General features: G+C 46.5%; 8 protein-coding genes across 8 annotated transcripts; 2 read left to right on the top strand and 6 right to left on the bottom strand.

Moving 5' to 3' along the window:
- Positions 1–601: 601 nt before the first annotated feature.
- On the bottom strand, positions 602–913 carry LOC131695852 (histone H4-like). The gene has a single exon (XM_058984388.1). The coding sequence runs from the start codon at positions 911–913 to the stop codon at positions 602–604; it is 312 nt and encodes a 103-aa protein (XP_058840371.1).
- A 221-nt stretch (positions 914–1,134) lies between these two features.
- Positions 1,135–3,067, bottom strand: LOC131695978 (histone H2A-beta, sperm-like). The gene is made up of 2 exons (XM_058984507.1): positions 2,817–3,067; positions 1,135–1,246 (listed from the first exon to the last, which is right to left on the bottom strand). Exons 1-2 carry the CDS (start codon positions 3,065–3,067, stop codon positions 1,135–1,137), a joined length of 363 nt encoding a protein of 120 aa, XP_058840490.1.
- A 365-nt stretch (positions 3,068–3,432) lies between these two features.
- Positions 3,433–3,753, top strand: LOC131695977 (histone H2B, gonadal-like; the record flags this gene model as incomplete). Its single annotated transcript, XM_058984506.1, has 1 exon — positions 3,433–3,753. A coding segment is annotated over one exon (321 nt), but the record flags the coding sequence as incomplete, so codon positions are not given.
- Positions 3,754–4,090: 337 nt separating this feature from the next.
- LOC131695975 (histone H1A, sperm-like) lies at positions 4,091–5,386 on the bottom strand. Its single transcript, XM_058984505.1, has 2 exons — positions 4,832–5,386; positions 4,091–4,117 (listed from the first exon to the last, which is right to left on the bottom strand). Exons 1-2 carry the CDS (start codon positions 5,384–5,386, stop codon positions 4,091–4,093), a joined length of 582 nt encoding a protein of 193 aa, XP_058840488.1.
- Positions 5,387–7,407: 2,021 nt separating this feature from the next.
- LOC131695880 (histone H4-like) lies at positions 7,408–7,719 on the bottom strand. The gene has a single exon (XM_058984415.1). It carries the CDS (start codon positions 7,717–7,719, stop codon positions 7,408–7,410), a length of 312 nt encoding a protein of 103 aa, XP_058840398.1.
- A 716-nt stretch (positions 7,720–8,435) lies between these two features.
- On the top strand, positions 8,436–17,378 carry LOC131695974 (uncharacterized). Its single transcript, XM_058984504.1, has 4 exons — positions 8,436–8,465; positions 10,224–10,555; positions 15,242–15,284; positions 17,043–17,378. Exons 1-4 carry the CDS (start codon positions 8,436–8,438, stop codon positions 17,376–17,378), a joined length of 741 nt encoding a protein of 246 aa, XP_058840487.1.
- Positions 14,227–14,538, bottom strand: LOC131695879 (histone H4-like). The gene has a single exon (XM_058984414.1). The coding sequence runs from the start codon at positions 14,536–14,538 to the stop codon at positions 14,227–14,229; it is 312 nt and encodes a 103-aa protein (XP_058840397.1).
- Positions 17,379–17,719: 341 nt separating the features above from the next.
- LOC131695973 (histone H1A, sperm-like) lies at positions 17,720–19,015 on the bottom strand. The gene is made up of 2 exons (XM_058984503.1): positions 18,461–19,015; positions 17,720–17,746 (listed from the first exon to the last, which is right to left on the bottom strand). The coding sequence occupies exons 1-2, from the start codon at positions 19,013–19,015 to the stop codon at positions 17,720–17,722; spliced, it is 582 nt and encodes a 193-aa protein (XP_058840486.1).
- Positions 19,016–20,965: the final 1,950 nt, after the last annotated feature.

Here is a 20,965-nt window from a genome sequence, read left to right as displayed (position 1 = left end):
TCACACCCAGGCGCTTCAGCGCACGCATCGATGGGAACGCTTGTCCCCCGACACAGATCACAAGCTGGACTTTTTTACGGTTGCTCAATCTCTCTCTCTCTCTCTCTCTCTCTCTCTCTCTCTCTCTCTCTCTCTCTTCCTGTGTGTGTGTGTGTGTGTGTGTTGTAATTGCTTCCTGATTGATACAGTACTAACTCACCAGCCATCAACTTTACTTTTATCATTCAGACCAATTAAAGGTACGCAAATTCATAGGTAGACAGGTAGGTGAAAGCGTGGTAAGCTAAAACGTGCGCGCGCGAAAAAAAGAGTCGGTCGGCGGTTCGTTGCTATCGAGAAACGAGCCGTTTTGTCCCATGATACGCAAGCTCAGGAGAAAGAAAAAGGAAATGCATATATGAAAAAAGGGAAACCCAGCGACTGAGCGCGTTGTAGTGTTACGACGGTCTCTCGCATATCCATCAAAATCGCACATTAAACAGTACGCCCCTGCAACGTGGATGAAAATTATGAAGGATACATTTCAAACTAATTCTTTTTTCTAAACATTTGGTGGCCCTGAAAAGGGCCTTTTGTGTTGTCGTGAACGTCGTGGTAGGGCTTAACCACCAAAACCGTACAATGTGCGTCCCTGGCGTTTAAGCGCATAGACGACATCCATCGCAGTGACGGTCTTCCGTTTGGCATGTTCAGTGTACGTCACAGCGTCCCGGATAACGTTTTCCAGAAAAATCTTCAGCACACCACGGGTTTCCTCGTATATCAAACCGGAGATTCGCTTCACTCCTCCACGTCGAGCCAGACGACGAATGGCGGGTTTGGTGATGCCCTGGATATTGTCACGAAGCACCTTGCGGTGCCGCTTAGCGCCTCCCTTGCCGAGCCCTTTGCCTCCTTTGCCACGGCCAGTCATCTTCTTGGTTGTTGTAGGTAATAACTTAGTAGGCTAGCGCAGCACACCTGCAGCAGCGAGATTCCAATACCGAATGTTGCAATTCGGCCCATTGAGTAGCGCTTTTATACTGATGCACACACATTCTCAGTCGCCGCCGCATAGGAAGATTACCATGGCTGCTATCTATATGCTTACTCGTGATGTGTTGGTTTGAAGGGGAAATAGCGCGAACACGAAGTTCACTGTTGCCACTGTTTTAGTAGCTTGGGATTGCCGAAATCTGCTTTATCCGGACTAATGCTGACATGGTAGCATTTTCCCTGGAAAACGATTGCCCAGAAATTGATTCTCCTGAAAAAGAAAGAAAGAAAAAGTAAATCGAAAAACAAACGGGTTTTTTTTTTAACTTATAAAGATTTTCTATACATCCGTCTACATGGTACGTTATATTGGCTTCTATGGTACTTAAATATCGATATCTGATACTGATCTATGATGGAACAAATTGTTACTGATGAACAAACTATTTCTGTTTGATATTCTTCTACTGTTGGAATTTTATTGATTTCTAGGCGATTTTTTTTTGCTCATACATAGTTTTTCTTTTTAGGAATATTTTTTTGCAAATCTAATGAAAAGCTGAAAAAATCAAGTCTGGCAACACTGGCTCCGGAATGGAAATGGTGGGGGAAGTATAGTAGCCGAATCGAACCGTATACAGAACGAAAAGGCACATGGCACGTACACGAGCGAGACAGGCGATAGTAGTGTTTATTCGCGACTATAAAAAAAATCGGTCGGTCTGTTTTGGTCATCATTCGTCGTTTGAACAGCATCACAGTGGTATCAGTAGTAGAGCAGAATTTTCGCGCCATGGCCCGTACGAAACAGACCGCCCGCAAGTCCACCGGAGGGAAAGCTCCCCGCAAACAGTTGGCAACGAAGGCTGCCCGTAAAAGTGCCCCAGCTACGGGTGGCGTTAAGAAGCCCCATCGCTACAGACCAGGAACTGTCGCGCTGCGAGAAATTCGTCGCTATCAGAAGTCGACAGAGCTACTAATCCGCAAGCTGCCCTTCCAGCGTCTGGTTCGTGAGATCGCGCAGGACTTCAAAACCGATCTGCGCTTCCAGAGCTCAGCCGTCATGGCCCTTCAAGAAGCCAGCGAGGCTTACCTGGTTGGTTTGTTCGAGGATACCAATCTGTGCGCTATCCATGCCAAGCGAGTGACCATCATGCCGAAAGACATCCAACTGGCTCGCCGGATCCGTGGGGAGCGGGCCTAAATTTGGTGTGTGCCCATCACCCCCCAGAACGAAACAGCAACAAACGGTCCTTTTCAGGACCACAACCAATCATATTTTACTAAGAATTATTAGCAGAAATTTTCCGTTTCCCTCCAAAAATGCTCAGGCGGGTGGCTGTGTGTGTTTGTTAGACAGCACGCCGATGGGGGATTTTTTGCCAGCAGCACCACCTCGTACCGATCGACAGTAGTAGCGTGTGAAAAACAAGACCCATTGAGGGAAATCTTGCGCGGCCGATTTGTGATTTAGCACCAAATCGATGAGTGAACTTTTGAGAGATTGGGTGAAATCGTCAATGCCATGATATGAGGGAAACTATTATTAAGCGTCTGACGAGCATTGCAAAAAAAAAAAACTTGTGCAATGCTCACAGAAATGTACGTTGATGATTATCGGAGTGAAAATCAAATTAACTCTTTTTATCAGAAGAAAATAGTCGCCCTGAAAAGGGCGGTTTTTACGGCTAGAAAGGAGCGGGATTTAAGTTGCTGCGGAGGCCCTCTTTTCAGTCTTCTTCGGCAGCAGTACGGCCTGTATGTTAGGCAACACGCCACCCTGAGCAATGGTCACACCGGAGAGCAGTTTGTTCAGCTCTTCGTCATTTCGAATGGCCAGCTGCAGATGACGGGGGATGATTCTGGTCTTTTTGTTATCGCGAGCAGCGTTTCCTGCCAGCTCCAGTACTTCGGCGGCAAGATATTCCATCACAGCTGCCAAGTAGACGGGTGCTCCGGCACCGACACGTTCAGCATAATTTCCCTTCCTCAGCAGACGGTGAATTCGGCCAACAGGGAACTGGAGACCGGCACGAACTGAGCGGGATTTTGGCTTTCCCTTCACTTTTCCTCCTTTACCGCGTGCAGACATTGTTGTAGGTTTATCGCTGTGCGCGTTCGTGTGTAGTCACGTAGACAATACGAGTAACACTGATGCCACTCGCGCACACAGCACCCCTTGTTATGCATTCGCTTCATTGCACATCGTTCGCCAAAGGGGCGGAGTAGCGAACGAACGAAACGCGCTAAACACAAAAAAGGACGAACCTTCGTCTCGCTACACGATCGTATATAAGCGATATGTAGTGATTTTTGCTACCAATCAGTCAGCGCAGTTCGCATCGAGAGCGTTAACAGCAGCACAACCACGTCGTTACTATGGCACCGAAAGCCAGCGGAAAGGCTGTGAAAAAATCCGGCGGCGGCGGTGGCAAGGCACAGAAGAACATCGCCACAAAAGCAGGAGGAGGAGAGAAGAAGAAGCGAAAGCAACGGCGCAAGGAAAGCTACGCTATCTACATCTACAAGGTGCTGAAGCAGGTCCATCCGGACACCGGTGTCTCGTCGAAGGCGATGAGCATCATGAATAGCTTCGTGAACGACATCTTCGAGCGTATTGCTAACGAAGCATCTCGTCTGGCCCATTACAACCGACGGTCGACGATCACCTCCCGCGAGGTACAGACCGCCGTTCGTTTGCTGTTACCGGGAGAGCTGGCGAAACATGCCGTATCGGAAGGTACCAAGGCCGTTACCAAGTATACCAGCTCGAAGTAAACGTGTCGCCCGCCCCGCCGCCGGATGTCACACACCACCACCCCATCGTCATCGGCCCTTTTCAGGGCCACCAAAACACGTTCTGGTAAAGAGTTGAATTGAAATGTGTACACATAGTTTATATAAACATTAGTTGTTGTTGTTTGTTTGTTTGTTTCATTAGAGCAAAAACGTCGTTGTCATTTTTGTTTCTCTGTCCATTTTTCAAATCATCACCAAATCAATTGCTGTAGTTTGTGGAAGTAGTCTTTCCCCTTACCGCTAGTTGATTGTTTTTGTTAAGACGGAAAACAGTCTTTTTTCTACCCCTTTATCGTCTATATTCTACTCAGTCAGTCTAAAACAGCCCCTGCGTATGAAAATTCTGCCGCAAAAAGAACACATTTCTGGATCATACTTGTTAATACAATGCACTTCCCAGCCTTCAAACTTCTGATCTGCGTTGAACGTTAATAATTAAATACCCAACACAATTCATAATCGCAAAGTTGAACAATACAATACGTTCGTCAATTTAGGCTAAAAAATCGGTAATTATCGTTCGTTCGTTTGTTTATTGTGCCAGCCAATTTTTCTCTGTTTTATTATAGCCAAAATAAGCGCGTTGTTTGCTAATCAGAGTAATATTATACTTGCTCTGTTTGTTTGTTTGTTTGTTAAGGCAACAGAAAACCACGGCCTACTATTAATTTACCTGTACGTACGTACGTTTATCTGAGCAAGAAACCGCGCCTATTTACTATAGTGATTTGTTTAATCAAACTAACGACGACTGATTTATCTTGCCAATCGACAGCCAGTTGAATGCGGGTGTGTGCGCGCGCTGCTGCTCAAGCTAGAAAACTCATGGGGGGAACGGAGCATTAACGGAAAATAAGCATCAATCAATTCTTTACAATTTTGTTAGTCCTGAAAAGGACTGTTGTTTTGGGGGGACGCGCACGTTGTCGGGAATTTACTTCTTGCCGGCGGTGACCTTCTTCGGGGCGGTGGCGGCCTTCTTTGGCTTAGGTGCCCTCGGCTTGTTCGCTGCAGCCTTCGATGGTTTGGTGGCTTTCTGTTTAGTGGCAGCCGTTACCGCCTTTGCAGGGGCAGCAGCTTTCGCTTTCTTCGTAGCCGATTTCTTAGCGGCCGGGATCGCCGCCTTTGGCTTGCTGGTCTTCTCACCACCACCAGCCGGCGGATTTTTCTTCTCCCCGGATTTAGTAGCCGATTTCTTCGGTTTTTTCGCTGCACCCGATGGTGGTTTCTTATCGCCAGCCGGTTTCTTTGCTTCGACCGTCACCTTAAACGATCCGGAAGCACCGGTACCCTTGGTCTGGGTGATGTTTCCCTTCTCGACACCCGTTTTCAAAGCCTTCCGGATAAACGGAGCCAGCCTGGCGACGTCACACATGTAGTTGGCGGCGATGTACTTTTTGATCGCCTGCAGTGATGATCCGCTCCGTTCCTTCAGGGTCCGGATGGCAGCCAGAACCATCTCACTCACTGGTGGATGGGTTGAAGATTTTTTCGGTTTCTTGGCGTCACTCTTGCTAGCCTTGGCCGCCTGCTTCGGTGGCGCTTTGGCGGCTGGCGGAGAGGCGACGACGGCAGGGGCCGTAGCAGCAACGTCGATAGCAGTTTCAGCCATTGCGCGTTCGTTTGGTTTGGTTTTCTTCCACACACACAGTTGTAGACGACGAGTCGATGGATGCACGATGATGCAAGTCTGCGAATATGATAACCGGGGGTCCGGTGTCTGTTGTTTAGGATCGTATTCATCGGCTCTGTTTGGGAACGCGTAGATGACGGTTGGAAGTTACTATTCGATCGGTGCCGGTAAAATTTTACGGACTGTTGTTTTAAATCAACCAAAATCGAATTACTGCTTGTGAAAAGTACACTGGAAGTTTGCATTCAATTTACTGCACTGTCCGCACCGTCCAAACTAACACCCGCTGAACATTCTGTTTTAAGCGTATGGCCGAATATTATCAAATCATGTATCCGACTATGGCGGCACGTGCAAACTGAATTGTGGAAAATAGGTTAATTTGAACCTTCTAGCAATTGGAAAACCTTTTCGGTGCTATCCAATCGAAAGAAAACTTCTCTCTATATAAAATTATTTCATTTTTGTACATATTTGCTCGAGCGGAAGTGCTCGTAATTTGGCGACCTGCGGAAAACGTTTCGGTCGGCTGGTCCTTTGCTGAAAACTTTCGTTATTAAAATTACTAAAACAAAAAAAGTTAACGGGTGGCAACACAAATTTTGGATTTTTTTTCTCAACCTGTCAAAAAAAAAAGACAAACGATTCGATTGAAATTAGAAGATACGTTCTCCATTGTTGGCCAAAAATTAGTGAACATTTCAAACCGATCCGTAATTGGATGCTGTTCGGCGAAGCTTCCGTTTGATGTCGGAACAGGCGCGTAGTACGGCGTCTACGTCAACTTTGCTAATGCATTTCGTGATCTTCTACCAATCAACTTGTTTGCAATTCGTGGCTCTCAAAACGAAATCCCGAAGAAATCTGCGATTGGGCGACACTGAAGCAAATTGTGAAGCGGGTTGTGCTTTTTAGGGTACAAATGGGATCGAGTGGGTATTCGGGAACGATTGTTTTTTTTTTTTTTTTGCTTTTTTTTGCGAGGGAAGTAACTTGCTTCGTGCAAAACAAAATATTTAGCCAAAATAATTTTTTTATCAACCGGCAAGCGGCATTGAGATTGCACCGTCGAAAGGTGTTGTAAACAGTCGACGGCGCAACGTTTTCCCCTTTGAAATATTGTACCGTGCACTTTTCGCCGAGATTCTTGTGTTGCTCGTAGAACCGTACAACGCGCTCGCGAAATGCTTTCTTGTTTCGACGGCAGAGACAGACAGAGAGAAATACCTCGAAAAAAATCCAACATTTTAGTTGCGGATTTTGATTTTAGTGCTCTAATCATCAGTGTTATTTCGAATTGCTTTGGCTAACTCAAAATTCTATTATTTAGGATGTACTGATCAACTCGCTACATCGTTGTGTACATGGCTGTGAGCTGATAAACCGCACGCGTCGACCATCACACCCAGGCGCTTCAGCGCACGCATCGATGGGAACGCTTGTCCCCCGACACAGATCACAAGCTGGACTTTTTTACGGTTGCTCAATCTCTCTCTCTCTCTCTCTCTCTCTCTCTCTCTCTCTCTCTCTCTCTCTTCCTGTGTGTGTGTGTGTGTGTGTGTTGTAATTGCTTCCTGATTGATACAGTACTAACTCACCAGCCATCAACTTTACTTTTATCATTCAGACCAATTAAAGGTACGCAAATTCATAGGTAGACAGGTAGGTGAAAGCGTGGTAAGCTAAAACGTGCGCGCGCGAAAAAAAGAGTCGGTCGGCGGTTCGTTGCTATCGAGAAACGAGCCGTTTTGTCCCATGATACGCAAGCTCAGGAGAAAGAAAAAGGAAATGCATATATGAAAAAAGGGAAACCCAGCGACTGAGCGCGTTGTAGTGTTACGACGGTCTCTCGCATATCCATCAAAATCGCACATTAAACAGTACGCCCCTGCAACGTGGATGAAAATTATGAAGGATACATTTCAAACTAATTCTTTTTTCTAAACATTTGGTGGCCCTGAAAAGGGCCTTTTGTGTTGTCGTGAACGTCGTGGTAGGGCTTAACCACCAAAACCGTACAATGTGCGTCCCTGGCGTTTAAGCGCATAGACGACATCCATCGCAGTGACGGTCTTCCGTTTGGCATGTTCAGTGTACGTCACAGCGTCCCGGATAACGTTTTCCAGAAAAATCTTCAGCACACCACGGGTTTCCTCGTATATCAAACCGGAGATTCGCTTCACTCCTCCACGTCGAGCCAGACGACGAATGGCGGGTTTGGTGATGCCCTGGATATTGTCACGAAGCACCTTGCGGTGCCGCTTAGCGCCTCCCTTGCCGAGCCCTTTGCCTCCTTTGCCACGGCCAGTCATCTTCTTGGTTGTTGTAGGTAATAACTTAGTAGGCTAGCGCAGCACACCTGCAGCAGCGAGATTCCAATACCGAATGTTGCAATTCGGCCCATTGAGTAGCGCTTTTATACTGATGCACACACATTCTCAGTCGCCGCCGCATAGGAAGATTACCATGGCTGCTATCTATATGCTTACTCGTGATGTGTTGGTTTGAAGGGGAAATAGCGCGAACACGAAGTTCACTGTTGCCACTGTTTTAGTAGCTTGGGATTGCCGAAATCTGCTTTATCCGGACTAATGCTGACATGGTAGCATTTTCCCTGGAAAACGATTGCCCAGAAATTGATTCTCCTGAAAAAGAAAGAAAGAAAAAGTAAATCGAAAAACAAACGGGTTTTTTTTTTAACTTATAAAGATTTTCTATACATCCGTCTACATGGTACGTTATATTGGCTTCTATGGTACTTAAATATCGATATCTGATACTGATCTATGATGGAACAAATTGTTACTGATGAACAAACTATTTCTGTTTGATATTCTTCTACTGTTGGAATTTTATTGATTTCTAGGCGATTTTTTTTTGCTCATACATAGTTTTTCTTTTTAGGAATATTTTTTTGCAAATCTAATGAAAAGCTGAAAAAATCAAGTCTGGCAACACTGGCTCCGGAATGGAAATGGTGGGGGAAGTATAGTAGCCGAATCGAACCGTATACAGAACGAAAAGGCACATGGCACGTACACGAGCGAGACAGGCGATAGTAGTGTTTATTCGCGACTATAAAAAAAATCGGTCGGTCTGTTTTGGTCATCATTCGTCGTTTGAACAGCATCACAGTGGTATCAGTAGTAGAGCAGAATTTTCGCGCCATGGCCCGTACGAAACAGACCGCCCGCAAGTCCACCGGAGGGAAAGCTCCCCGCAAACAGTTGGCAACGAAGGCTGCCCGTAAAAGTGCCCCAGCTACGGGTGGCGTTAAGAAGCCCCATCGCTACAGACCAGGAACTGTCGCGCTGCGAGAAATTCGTCGCTATCAGAAGTCGACAGAGCTACTAATCCGCAAGCTGCCCTTCCAGCGTCTGGTTCGTGAGATCGCGCAGGACTTCAAAACCGATCTGCGCTTCCAGAGCTCAGCCGTCATGGCCCTTCAAGAAGCCAGCGAGGCTTACCTGGTTGGTTTGTTCGAGGATACCAATCTGTGCGCTATCCATGCCAAGCGAGTGACCATCATGCCGAAAGACATCCAACTGGCTCGCCGGATCCGTGGGGAGCGGGCCTAAATTTGGTGTGTGCCCATCACCCCCCAGAACGAAACAGCAACAAACGGTCCTTTTCAGGACCACAACCAATCATATTTTACTAAGAATTATTAGCAGAAATTTTCCGTTTCCCTCCAAAAATGCTCAGGCGGGTGGCTGTGTGTGTTTGTTAGACAGCACGCCGATGGGGGATTTTTTGCCAGCAGCACCACCTCGTACCGATCGACAGTAGTAGCGTGTGAAAAACAAGACCCATTGAGGGAAATCTTGCGCGGCCGATTTGTGATTTAGCACCAAATCGATGAGTGAACTTTTGAGAGATTGGGTGAAATCGTCAATGCCATGATATGAGGGAAACTATTATTAAGCGTCTGACGAGCATTGCAAAAAAAAAAAACTTGTGCAATGCTCACAGAAATGTACGTTGATGATTATCGGAGTGAAAATCAAATTAACTCTTTTTATCAGAAGAAAATAGTCGCCCTGAAAAGGGCGGTTTTTACGGCTAGAAAGGAGCGGGATTTAAGTTGCTGCGGAGGCCCTCTTTTCAGTCTTCTTCGGCAGCAGTACGGCCTGTATGTTAGGCAACACGCCACCCTGAGCAATGGTCACACCGGAGAGCAGTTTGTTCAGCTCTTCGTCATTTCGAATGGCCAGCTGCAGATGACGGGGGATGATTCTGGTCTTTTTGTTATCGCGAGCAGCGTTTCCTGCCAGCTCCAGTACTTCGGCGGCAAGATATTCCATCACAGCTGCCAAGTAGACGGGTGCTCCGGCACCGACACGTTCAGCATAATTTCCCTTCCTCAGCAGACGGTGAATTCGGCCAACAGGGAACTGGAGACCGGCACGAACTGAGCGGGATTTTGGCTTTCCCTTCACTTTTCCTCCTTTACCGCGTGCAGACATTGTTGTAGGTTTATCGCTGTGCGCGTTCGTGTGTAGTCACGTAGACAATACGAGTAACACTGATGCCACTCGCGCACACAGCACCCCTTGTTATGCATTCGCTTCATTGCACATCGTTCGCCAAAGGGGCGGAGTAGCGAACGAACGAAACGCGCTAAACACAAAAAAGGACGAACCTTCGTCTCGCTACACGATCGTATATAAGCGATATGTAGTGATTTTTGCTACCAATCAGTCAGCGCAGTTCGCATCGAGAGCGTTAACAGCAGCACAACCACGTCGTTACTATGGCACCGAAAGCCAGCGGAAAGGCTGTGAAAAAATCCGGCGGCGGCGGTGGCAAGGCACAGAAGAACATCGCCACAAAAGCAGGAGGAGGAGAGAAGAAGAAGCGAAAGCAACGGCGCAAGGAAAGCTACGCTATCTACATCTACAAGGTGCTGAAGCAGGTCCATCCGGACACCGGTGTCTCGTCGAAGGCGATGAGCATCATGAATAGCTTCGTGAACGACATCTTCGAGCGTATTGCTAACGAAGCATCTCGTCTGGCCCATTACAACCGACGGTCGACGATCACCTCCCGCGAGGTACAGACCGCCGTTCGTTTGCTGTTACCGGGAGAGCTGGCGAAACATGCCGTATCGGAAGGTACCAAGGCCGTTACCAAGTATACCAGCTCGAAGTAAACGTGTCGCCCGCCCCGCCGCCGGATGTCACACACCACCACCCCATCGTCATCGGCCCTTTTCAGGGCCACCAAAACACGTTCTGGTAAAGAGTTGAATTGAAATGTGTACACATAGTTTATATAAACATTAGTTGTTGTTGTTTGTTTGTTTGTTTGTTTCATTAGAGCAAAAACGTCGTTGTCATTTTTGTTTCTCTGTCCATTTTTCAAATCATCACCAAATCAATTGCTGTAGTTTGTGGAAGTAGTCTTTCCCCTTACCGCTAGTTGATTGTTTTTGTTAAGACGGAAAACGGTCTTTTTTCTACCCCTTTATCGTCTATATTCTACTCAGTCAGTCTAAAACAGCCCCTGCGTATGAAAATTCTGCCGCAAAAAGAACACATTTCTGGATCATACTTGTTAATACAATGCACTTCCCAGCCTTCAAACTTCTGATCTGCGTTGAACGTTAATAATTAAATACCCAACACAATTCATAATCGCAAAGTTGAACAATACAATACGTTCGTCAATTTAGGCTAAAAAATCGGTAATTATCGTTCGTTCGTTTGTTTATTGTGCCAGCCAATTTTTCTCTGTTTTATTATAGCCAAAATAAGCGCGTTGTTTGCTAATCAGAGTAATATTATACTTGCTCTGTTTGTTTGTTTGTTTGTTAAGGCAACAGAAAACCACGGCCTACTATTAATTTACCTGTACGTACGTACGTTTATCTGAGCAAGAAACCGCGCCTATTTACTATAGTGATTTGTTTAATCAAACTAACGACGACTGATTTATCTTGCCAATCGGCAGCCAGTTGAATGCGGGTGTGTGCGCGCGCTGCTGCTCAAGCTAGAAAACTCATGGGGGGAACGGAGCATTAACGGAAAATAAGCATCAATCAATTCTTTACAATTTTGTTAGTCCTGAAAAGGACTGTTGTTTTGGGGGGACGCGCACGTTGTCGGGAATTTACTTCTTGCCGGCGGTGACCTTCTTCGGGGCGGTGGCGGCCTTCTTTGGCTTAGGTGCCCTCGGCTTGTTCGCTGCAGCCTTCGATGGTTTGGTGGCTTTCTGTTTAGTGGCAGCCGTTACCGCCTTTGCAGGGGCAGCAGCTTTCGCTTTCTTCGTAGCCGATTTCTTAGCGGCCGGGATCGCCGCCTTTGGCTTGCTGGTCTTCTCACCACCACCAGCCGGCGGATTTTTCTTCTCCCCGGATTTAGTAGCCGATTTCTTCGGTTTTTTCGCTGCACCCGATGGTGGTTTCTTATCGCCAGCCGGTTTCTTTGCTTCGACCGTCACCTTAAACGATCCGGAAGCACCGGTACCCTTGGTCTGGGTGATGTTTCCCTTCTCGACACCCGTTTTCAAAGCCTTCCGGATAAACGGAGCCAGCCTGGCGACGTCACACATGTAGTTGGCGGCGATGTACTTTTTGATCGCCTGCAGTGATGATCCGCTCCGTTCCTTCAGGGTCCGGATGGCAGCCAGAACCATCTCACTCACTGGTGGATGGGTTGAAGATTTTTTCGGTTTCTTGGCGTCACTCTTGCTAGCCTTGGCCGCCTGCTTCGGTGGCGCTTTGGCGGCTGGCGGAGAGGCGACGACGGCAGGGGCCGTAGCAGCAACGTCGATAGCAGTTTCAGCCATTGCGCGTTCGTTTGGTTTGGTTTTCTTCCACACACACAGTTGTAGACGACGAGTCGATGGATGCACGATGATGCAAGTCTGCGAATATGATAACCGGGGGTCCGGTGTCTGTTGTTTAGGATCGTATTCATCGGCTCTGTTTGGGAACGCGTAGATGACGGTTGGAAGTTACTATTCGATCGGTGCCGGTAAAATTTTACGGACTGTTGTTTTAAATCAACCAAAATCGAATTACTGCTTGTGAAAAGTACACTGGAAGTTTGCATTCAATTTACTGCACTGTCCGCACCGTCCAAACTAACACCCGCTGAACATTCTGTTTTAAGCGTATGGCCGAATATTATCAAATCATGTATCCGACTATGGCGGCACGTGCAAACTGAATTGTGGAAAATAGGTTAATTTGAACCTTCTAGCAATTGGAAAACCTTTTCGGTGCTATCCAATCGAAAGAAAACTTCTCTCTATATAAAATTATTTCATTTTTGTACATATTTGCTCGAGCGGAAGTGCTCGTAATTTGGCGACCTGCGGAAAACGTTTCGGTCGGCTGGTCCTTTGCTGAAAACTTTCGTTATTAAAATTACTAAAACAAAAAAAGTTAACGGGTGGCAACACAAATTTTGGATTTTTTTTCTCAACCTGTCAAAAAAAAAAGACAAACGATTCGATTGAAATTAGAAGATACGTTCTCCATTGTTGGCCAAAAATTAGTGAACATTTCAAACCGATCCGTAATTGGATGCTGTTCGGCGAAGCTTCCGTTTGATGTCGGAACAGGCGCGTAGTACGGCGTCTACGTCAACTTTGCTAATGCATTTCGTGATCTTCTACCAATCAACTTGTTTGCAATTCGTGGCTCTCAAAACGAAATCCCGAAGAAATCTGCGATTGGGCGACACTGAAGCAAATTGTGAAGCGGGTTGTGCTTTTTAGGGTACAAATGGGATCGAGTGGGTATTCGGGAACGATTGTTTTTTTTTTTTTTTGCTTTTTTTTGCGAGGGAAGTAACTTGCTTCGTGCAAAACAAAATATTTAGCCAAAATAATTTTTTTATCAACCGGCAAGCGGCATTGAGATTGCACCGTCGAAAGGTGTTGTAAACAGTCGACGGCGCAACGTTTTCCCCTTTGAAATATTGTACCGTGCACTTTTCGCCGAGATTCTTGTGTTGCTCGTAGAACCGTACAACGCGCTCGCGAAATGCTTTCTTGTTTCGACGGCAGAGACAGACAGAGAGAAATACCTCGAAAAAAATCCAACATTTTAGTTGCGGATTTTGATTTTAGTGCTCTAATCATCAGTGTTATTTCGAATTGCTTTGGCTAACTCAAAATTCTATTATTTAGGATGTACTGATCAACTCGCTACATCGTTGTGTACATGGCTGTGAGCTGATAAACCGCACGCGTCGACCATCACACCCAGGCGCTTCAGCGCACGCATCGATGGGAACGCTTGTCCCCCGACACAGATCACAAGCTGGACTTTTTTACGGTTGCTCAATCTCTCTCTCTCTCTCTCTCTCTCTCTCTCTCTCTCTCTCTCTCTCTCTCTCTCTCTTCCTGTGTGTGTGTGTGTGTGTGTGTGTTGTAATTGCTTCCTGATTGATACAGTACTAACTCACCAGCCATCAACTTTACTTTTATCATTCAGACCAATTAAAGGTACGCAAATTCATAGGTAGACAGGTAGGTGAAAGCGTGGTAAGCTAAAACGTGCGCGCGCGAAAAAAAGAGTCGGTCGGCGGTTCGTTGCTATCGAGAAACGAGCCGTTTTGTCCCATGATACGCAAGCTCAGGAGAAAGAAAAAGGAAATGCATATATGAAAAAAGGGAAACCCAGCGACTGAGCGCGTTGTAGTGTTACGACGGTCTCTCGCATATCCATCAAAATCGCACATTAAACAGTACGCCCCTGCAACGTGGATGAAAATTATGAAGGATACATTTCAAACTAATTCTTTTTTCTAAACATTTGGTGGCCCTGAAAAGGGCCTTTTGTGTTGTCGTGAACGTCGTGGTAGGGCTTAACCACCAAAACCGTACAATGTGCGTCCCTGGCGTTTAAGCGCATAGACGACATCCATCGCAGTGACGGTCTTCCGTTTGGCATGTTCAGTGTACGTCACAGCGTCCCGGATAACGTTTTCCAGAAAAATCTTCAGCACACCACGGGTTTCCTCGTATATCAAACCGGAGATTCGCTTCACTCCTCCACGTCGAGCCAGACGACGAATGGCGGGTTTGGTGATGCCCTGGATATTGTCACGAAGCACCTTGCGGTGCCGCTTAGCGCCTCCCTTGCCGAGCCCTTTGCCTCCTTTGCCACGGCCAGTCATCTTCTTGGTTGTTGTAGGTAATAACTTAGTAGGCTAGCGCAGCACACCTGCAGCAGCGAGATTCCAATACCGAATGTTGCAATTCGGCCCATTGAGTAGCGCTTTTATACTGATGCACACACATTCTCAGTCGCCGCCGCATAGGAAGATTACCATGGCTGCTATCTATATGCTTACTCGTGATGTGTTGGTTTGAAGGGGAAATAGCGCGAACACGAAGTTCACTGTTGCCACTGTTTTAGTAGCTTGGGATTGCCGAAATCTGCTTTATCCGGACTAATGCTGACATGGTAGCATTTTCCCTGGAAAACGATTGCCCAGAAATTGATTCTCCTGAAAAAGAAAGAAAGAAAAAGTAAATCGAAAAACAAACGGGTTTTTTTTTTAACTTATAAAGATTTTCTATACATCCGTCTACATGGTACGTTATATTGGCTTCTATGGTACTTAAATATCGATATCTGATACTGATCTATGATGGAACAAATTGTTACTGATGAACAAACTATTTCTGTTTGATATTCTTCTACTGTTGGAATTTTATTGATTTCTAGGCGATTTTTTTTTGCTCATACATAGTTTTTCTTTTTAGGAATATTTTTTTGCAAATCTAATGAAAAGCTGAAAAAATCAAGTCTGGCAACACTGGCTCCGGAATGGAAATGGTGGGGGAAGTATAGTAGCCGAATCGAACCGTATACAGAACGAAAAGGCACATGGCACGTACACGAGCGAGACAGGCGATAGTAGTGTTTATTCGCGACTATAAAAAAAATCGGTCGGTCTGTTTTGGTCATCATTCGTCGTTTGAACAGCATCACAGTGGTATCAGTAGTAGAGCAGAATTTTCGCGCCATGGCCCGTACGAAACAGACCGCCCGCAAGTCCACCGGAGGGAAAGCTCCCCGCAAACAGTTGGCAACGAAGGCTGCCCGTAAAAGTGCCCCAGCTACGGGTGGCGTTAAGAAGCCCCATCGCTACAGACCAGGAACTGTCGCGCTGCGAGAAATTCGTCGCTATCAGAAGTCGACAGAGCTACTAATCCGCAAGCTGCCCTTCCAGCGTCTGGTTCGTGAGATCGCGCAGGACTTCAAAACCGATCTGCGCTTCCAGAGCTCAGCCGTCATGGCCCTTCAAGAAGCCAGCGAGGCTTACCTGGTTGGTTTGTTCGAGGATACCAATCTGTGCGCTATCCATGCCAAGCGAGTGACCATCATGCCGAAAGACATCCAACTGGCTCGCCGGATCCGTGGGGAGCGGGCCTAAATTTGGTGTGTGCCCATCACCCCCCAGAACGAAACAGCAACAAACGGTCCTTTTCAGGACCACAACCAATCATATTTTACTAAGAATTATTAGCAGAAATTTTCCGTTTCCCTCCAAAAATGCTCAGGCGGGTGGCTGTGTGTGTTTGTTAGACAGCACGCCGATGGGGGATTTTTTGCCAGCAGCACCACCTCGTACCGATCGACAGTAGTAGCGTGTGAAAAACAAGACCCATTGAGGGAAATCTTGCGCGGCCGATTTGTGATTTAGCACCAAATCGATGAGTGAACTTTTGAGAGATTGGGTGAAATCGTCAATGCCATGATATGAGGGAAACTATTATTAAGCGTCTGACGAGCATTGCAAAAAAAAAAAACTTGTGCAATGCTCACAGAAATGTACGTTGATGATTATCGGAGTGAAAATCAAATTAACTCTTTTTATCAGAAGAAAATAGTCGCCCTGAAAAGGGCGGTTTTTACGGCTAGAAAGGAGCGGGATTTAAGTTGCTGCGGAGGCCCTCTTTTCAGTCTTCTTCGGCAGCAGTACGGCCTGTATGTTAGGCAACACGCCACCCTGAGCAATGGTCACACCGGAGAGCAGTTTGTTCAGCTCTTCGTCATTTCGAATGGCCAGCTGCAGATGACGGGGGATGATTCTGGTCTTTTTGTTATCGCGAGCAGCGTTTCCTGCCAGCTCCAGTACTTCGGCGGCAAGATATTCCATCACAGCTGCCAAGTAGACGGGTGCTCCGGCACCGACACGTTCAGCATAATTTCCCTTCCTCAGCAGACGGTGAATTCGGCCAACAGGGAACTGGAGACCGGCACGAACTGAGCGGGATTTTGGCTTTCCCTTCACTTTTCCTCCTTTACCGCGTGCAGACATTGTTGTAGGTTTATCGCTGTGCGCGTTCGTGTGTAGTCACGTAGACAATACGAGTAACACTGATGCCACTCGCGCACACAGCACCCCTTGTTATGCATTCGCTTCATTGCACATCGTTCGCCAAAGGGGCGGAGTAGCGAACGAACGAAACGCGCTAAACACAAAAAAGGACGAACCTTCGTCTCGCTACACGATCGTATATAAGCGATATGTAGTGATTTTTGCTACCAATCAGTCAGCGCAGTTCGCATCGAGAGCGTTAACAGCAGCACAACCACGTCGTTACTATGGCACCGAAAGCCAGCGGAAAGGCTGTGAAAAAATCCGGCGGCGGCGGTGGCAAGGCACAGAAGAACATCGCCACAAAAGCAGGAGGAGGAGAGAAGAAGAAGCGAAAGCAACGGCGCAAGGAAAGCTACGCTATCTACATCTACAAGGTGCTGAAGCAGGTCCATCCGGACACCGGTGTCTCGTCGAAGGCGATGAGCATCATGAATAGCTTCGTGAACGACATCTTCGAGCGTATTGCTAACGAAGCATCTCGTCTGGCCCATTACAACCGACGGTCGACGATCACCTCCCGCGAGGTACAGACCGCCGTTCGTTTGCTGTTACCGGGAGAGCTGGCGAAACATGCCGTATCGGAAGGTACCAAGGCCGTTACCAAGTATACCAGCTCGAAGTAAACGTGTCGCCCGCCCCGCCGCCGGATGTCACACACCACCACCCCATCGTCATCGGCCCTTTTCAGGGCCACCAAAACACGTTCTGGTAAAGAGTTGAATTGAAATGTGTACACATAGTTTATATAAACATTAGTTGTTGTTGTTTGTTTGTTTGTTTGTTTCATTAGAGCAAAAACGTCGTTGTCATTTTTGTTTCTCTGTCCATTTTTCAAATCATCACCAAATCAATTGCTGTAGTTTGTGGAAGTAGTCTTTCCCCTTACCGCTAGTTGATTGTTTTTGTTAAGACGGAAAACGGTCTTTTTTCTACCCCTTTATCGTCTATATTCTACTCAGTCAGTCTAAAACAGCCCCTGCGTATGAAAATTCTGCCGCAAAAAGAACACATTTCTGGATCATACTTGTTAATACAATGCACTTCCCAGCCTTCAAACTTCTGATCTGCGTTGAACGTTAATAATTAAATACCCAACACAATTCATAATCGCAAAGTTGAACAATACAATACGTTCGTCAATTTAGGCTAAAAAATCGGTAATTATCGTTCGTTCGTTTGTTTATTGTGCCAGCCAATTTTTCTCTGTTTTATTATAGCCAAAATAAGCGCGTTGTTTGCTAATCAGAGTAATATTATACTTGCTCTGTTTGTTTGTTTGTTTGTTAAGGCAACAGAAAACCACGGCCTACTATTAATTTACCTGTACGTACGTACGTTTATCTGAGCAAGAAACCGCGCCTATTTACTATAGTGATTTGTTTAATCAAACTAACGACGACTGATTTATCTTGCCAATCGGCAGCCAGTTGAATGCGGGTGTGTGCGCGCGCTGCTGCTCAAGCTAGAAAACTCATGGGGGGAACGGAGCATTAACGGAAAATAAGCATCAATCAATTCTTTACAATTTTGTTAGTCCTGAAAAGGACTGTTGTTTTGGGGGGACGCGCACGTTGTCGGGAATTTACTTCTTGCCGGCGGTGACCTTCTTCGGGGCGGTGGCGGCCTTCTTTGGCTTAGGTGCCCTCGGCTTGTTCGCTGCAGCCTTCGATGGTTTGGTGGCTTTCTGTTTAGTGGCAGCCGTTACCGCCTTTGCAGGGGCAGCAGCTTTCGCTTTCTTCGTAGCCGATTTCTTAGCGGCCGGGATCGCCGCCTTTGGCTTGCTGGTCTTCTCACCACCACCAGCCGGCGGATTTTTCTTCTCCCCGGATTTAGTAGCCGATTTCTTCGGTTTTTTCGCTGCACCCGATGGTGGTTTCTTATCGCCAGCCGGTTTCTTTGCTTCGACCGTCACCTTAAACGATCCGGAAGCACCGGTACCCTTGGTCTGGGTGATGTTTCCCTTCTCGACACCCGTTTTCAAAGCCTTCCGGATAAACGGAGCCAGCCTGGCGACGTCACACATGTAGTTGGCGGCGATGTACTTTTTGATCGCCTGCAGTGATGATCCGCTCCGTTCCTTCAGGGTCCGGATGGCAGCCAGAACCATCTCACTCACTGGTGGATGGGTTGAAGATTTTTTCGGTTTCTTGGCGTCACTCTTGCTAGCCTTGGCCGCCTGCTTCGGTGGCGCTTTGGCGGCTGGCGGAGAGGCGACGACGGCAGGGGCCGTAGCAGCAACGTCGATAGCAGTTTCAGCCATTGCGCGTTCGTTTGGTTTGGTTTTCTTCCACACACACAGTTGTAGACGACGAGTCGATGGATGCACGATGATGCAAGTCTGCGAATATGATAACCGGGGGTCCGGTGTCTGTTGTTTAGGATCGTATTCATCGGCTCTGTTTGGGAACGCGTAGATGACGGTTGGAAGTTACTATTCGATCGGTGCCGGTAAAATTTTACGGACTGTTGTTTTAAATCAACCAAAATCGAATTACTGCTTGTGAAAAGTACACTGGAAGTTTGCATTCAATTTACTGCACTGTCCGCACCGTCCAAACTAACACCCGCTGAACATTCTGTTTTAAGCGTATGGCCGAATATTATCAAATCATGTATCCGACTATGGCGGCACGTGCAAACTGAATTGTGGAAAATAGGTTAATTTGAACCTTCTAGCAATTGGAAAACCTTTTCGGTGCTATCCAATCGAAAGAAAACTTCTCTCTATATAAAATTATTTCATTTTTGTACATATTTGCTCGAGCGGAAGTGCTCGTAATTTGGCGACCTGCGGAAAACGTTTCGGTCGGCTGGTCCTTTGCTGAAAACTTTCGTTATTAAAATTACTAAAACAAAAAAAGTTAACGGGTGGCAACACAAATTTTGGATTTTTTTTCTCAACCTGTCAAAAAAAAAAGACAAACGATTCGATTGAAATTAGAAGATACGTTCTCCATTGTTGGCCAAAAATTAGTGAACATTTCAAACCGATCCGTAATTGGATGCTGTTCGGCGAAGCTTCCGTTTGATGTCGGAACAGGCGCGTAGTACGGCGTCTACGTCAACTTTGCTAATGCATTTCGTGATCTTCTACCAATCAACTTGTTTGCAATTCGTGGCTCTCAAAACGAAATCCCGAAGAAATCTGCGATTGGGCGACACTGAAGCAAATTGTGAAGCGGGTTGTGCTTTTTAGGGTACAAATGGGATCGAGTGGGTATTCGGGAACGATTGTTTTTTTTTTTTTTTGCTTTTTTTTGCGAGGGAAGTAACTTGCTTCGTGCAAAACAAAATATTTAGCCAAAATAATTTTTTTATCAACCGGCAAGCGGCATTGAGATTGCACCGTCGAAAGGTGTTGTAAACAGTCGACGGCGCAACGTTTTCCCCTTTGAAATATTGTACCGTGCACTTTTCGCCGAGATTCTTGTGTTGCTCGTAGAACCGTACAACGCGCTCGCGAAATGCTTTCTTGTTTCGACGGCAGAGACAGACAGAGAGAAATACCTCGAAAAAAATCCAACATTTTAGTTGCGGATTTTGATTTTAGTGCTCTAATCATCAGTGTTATTTCGAATTGCTTTGGCTAACTCAAAATTCTATTATTTAGGATGTACTGATCAACTCGCTACATCGTTGTGTACATGGCTGTGAGCTGATAAACCGCACGCGTCGACCATCACACCCAGGCGCTTCAGCGCACGCATCGATGGGAACGCTTGTCCCCCGACACAGATCACAAGCTGGACTTTTTTACGGTTGCTCAATCTCTCTCTCTCTCTCTCTCTCTCTCTCTCTCTCTCTCTCTCTCTCTCTCTCTCTCTCTCTCTCTCTCTTCCTGTGTGTGTGTGTGTGTGTGTGTGTGTTGTAATTGCTTCCTGATTGATACAGTACTAACTCACCAGCCATCAACTTTACTTTTATCATTCAGACCAATTAAAGGTACGCAAATTCATAGGTAGACAGGTAGGTGAAAGCGTGGTAAGCTAAAACGTGCGCGCGCGAAAAAAAGAGTCGGTCGGCGGTTCGTTGCTATCGAGAAACGAGCCGTTTTGTCCCATGATACGCAAGCTCAGGAGAAAGAAAAAGGAAATGCATATATGAAAAAAGGGAAACCCAGCGACTGAGCGCGTTGTAGTGTTACGACGGTCTCTCGCATATCCATCAAAATCGCACATTAAACAGTACGCCCCTGCAACGTGGATGAAAA

The sequence above is a fragment of the Topomyia yanbarensis genome, unplaced genomic scaffold (genome assembly GCF_030247195.1).
Source record: "Topomyia yanbarensis strain Yona2022 unplaced genomic scaffold, ASM3024719v1 HiC_scaffold_6, whole genome shotgun sequence".
In the NCBI taxonomy this organism is placed as follows: domain Eukaryota; kingdom Metazoa; phylum Arthropoda; class Insecta; order Diptera; family Culicidae; genus Topomyia; species Topomyia yanbarensis.
Note: the sequence above shows the minus strand (reverse complement) of the source record. Positions and strands in the feature narration are given on the sequence as shown.

Excerpts from the sequence above, each read along its gene's own strand:
- LOC131695879 (XM_058984414.1), bottom strand. The coding sequence starts at position 14,538 with ATGACTGGCCGTGGCAAAGGAGGCAAAGGGCTCGGCAAGGGAGGCGCT.
- LOC131695978 (XM_058984507.1), bottom strand. The coding sequence starts at position 3,067 with ATGTCTGCACGCGGTAAAGGAGGAAAAGTGAAGGGAAAGCCAAAATCC. Across the intron at positions 1,247-2,816 it reads ATCATCCCCCGTCATCTGCA|GAGAATCAATTTCTGGGCAA; the intron begins GCTGGCCATTCG and ends TTTCTTTTTCAG.
- LOC131695880 (XM_058984415.1), bottom strand. The coding sequence starts at position 7,719 with ATGACTGGCCGTGGCAAAGGAGGCAAAGGGCTCGGCAAGGGAGGCGCT.
- LOC131695973 (XM_058984503.1), bottom strand. The coding sequence starts at position 19,015 with ATGGCTGAAACTGCTATCGACGTTGCTGCTACGGCCCCTGCCGTCGTC. Across the intron at positions 17,747-18,460 it reads CTGCTGCCCCTGCAAAGGCG|AATTTTCATACGCAGGGGCT; the intron begins GTAACGGCTGCC and ends TTTTTGCGGCAG.
- LOC131695974 (XM_058984504.1), top strand. The coding sequence starts at position 8,436 with ATGGCACGTACACGAGCGAGACAGGCGATA. Across the intron at positions 8,466-10,223 it reads CACGAGCGAGACAGGCGATA|AAGAACATCGCCACAAAAGC; the intron begins GTAGTGTTTATT and ends GGCAAGGCACAG. Across the intron at positions 15,285-17,042 it reads CACGAGCGAGACAGGCGATA|AAGAACATCGCCACAAAAGC; the intron begins GTAGTGTTTATT and ends GGCAAGGCACAG.
- LOC131695852 (XM_058984388.1), bottom strand. The coding sequence starts at position 913 with ATGACTGGCCGTGGCAAAGGAGGCAAAGGGCTCGGCAAGGGAGGCGCT.
- LOC131695975 (XM_058984505.1), bottom strand. The coding sequence starts at position 5,386 with ATGGCTGAAACTGCTATCGACGTTGCTGCTACGGCCCCTGCCGTCGTC. Across the intron at positions 4,118-4,831 it reads CTGCTGCCCCTGCAAAGGCG|AATTTTCATACGCAGGGGCT; the intron begins GTAACGGCTGCC and ends TTTTTGCGGCAG.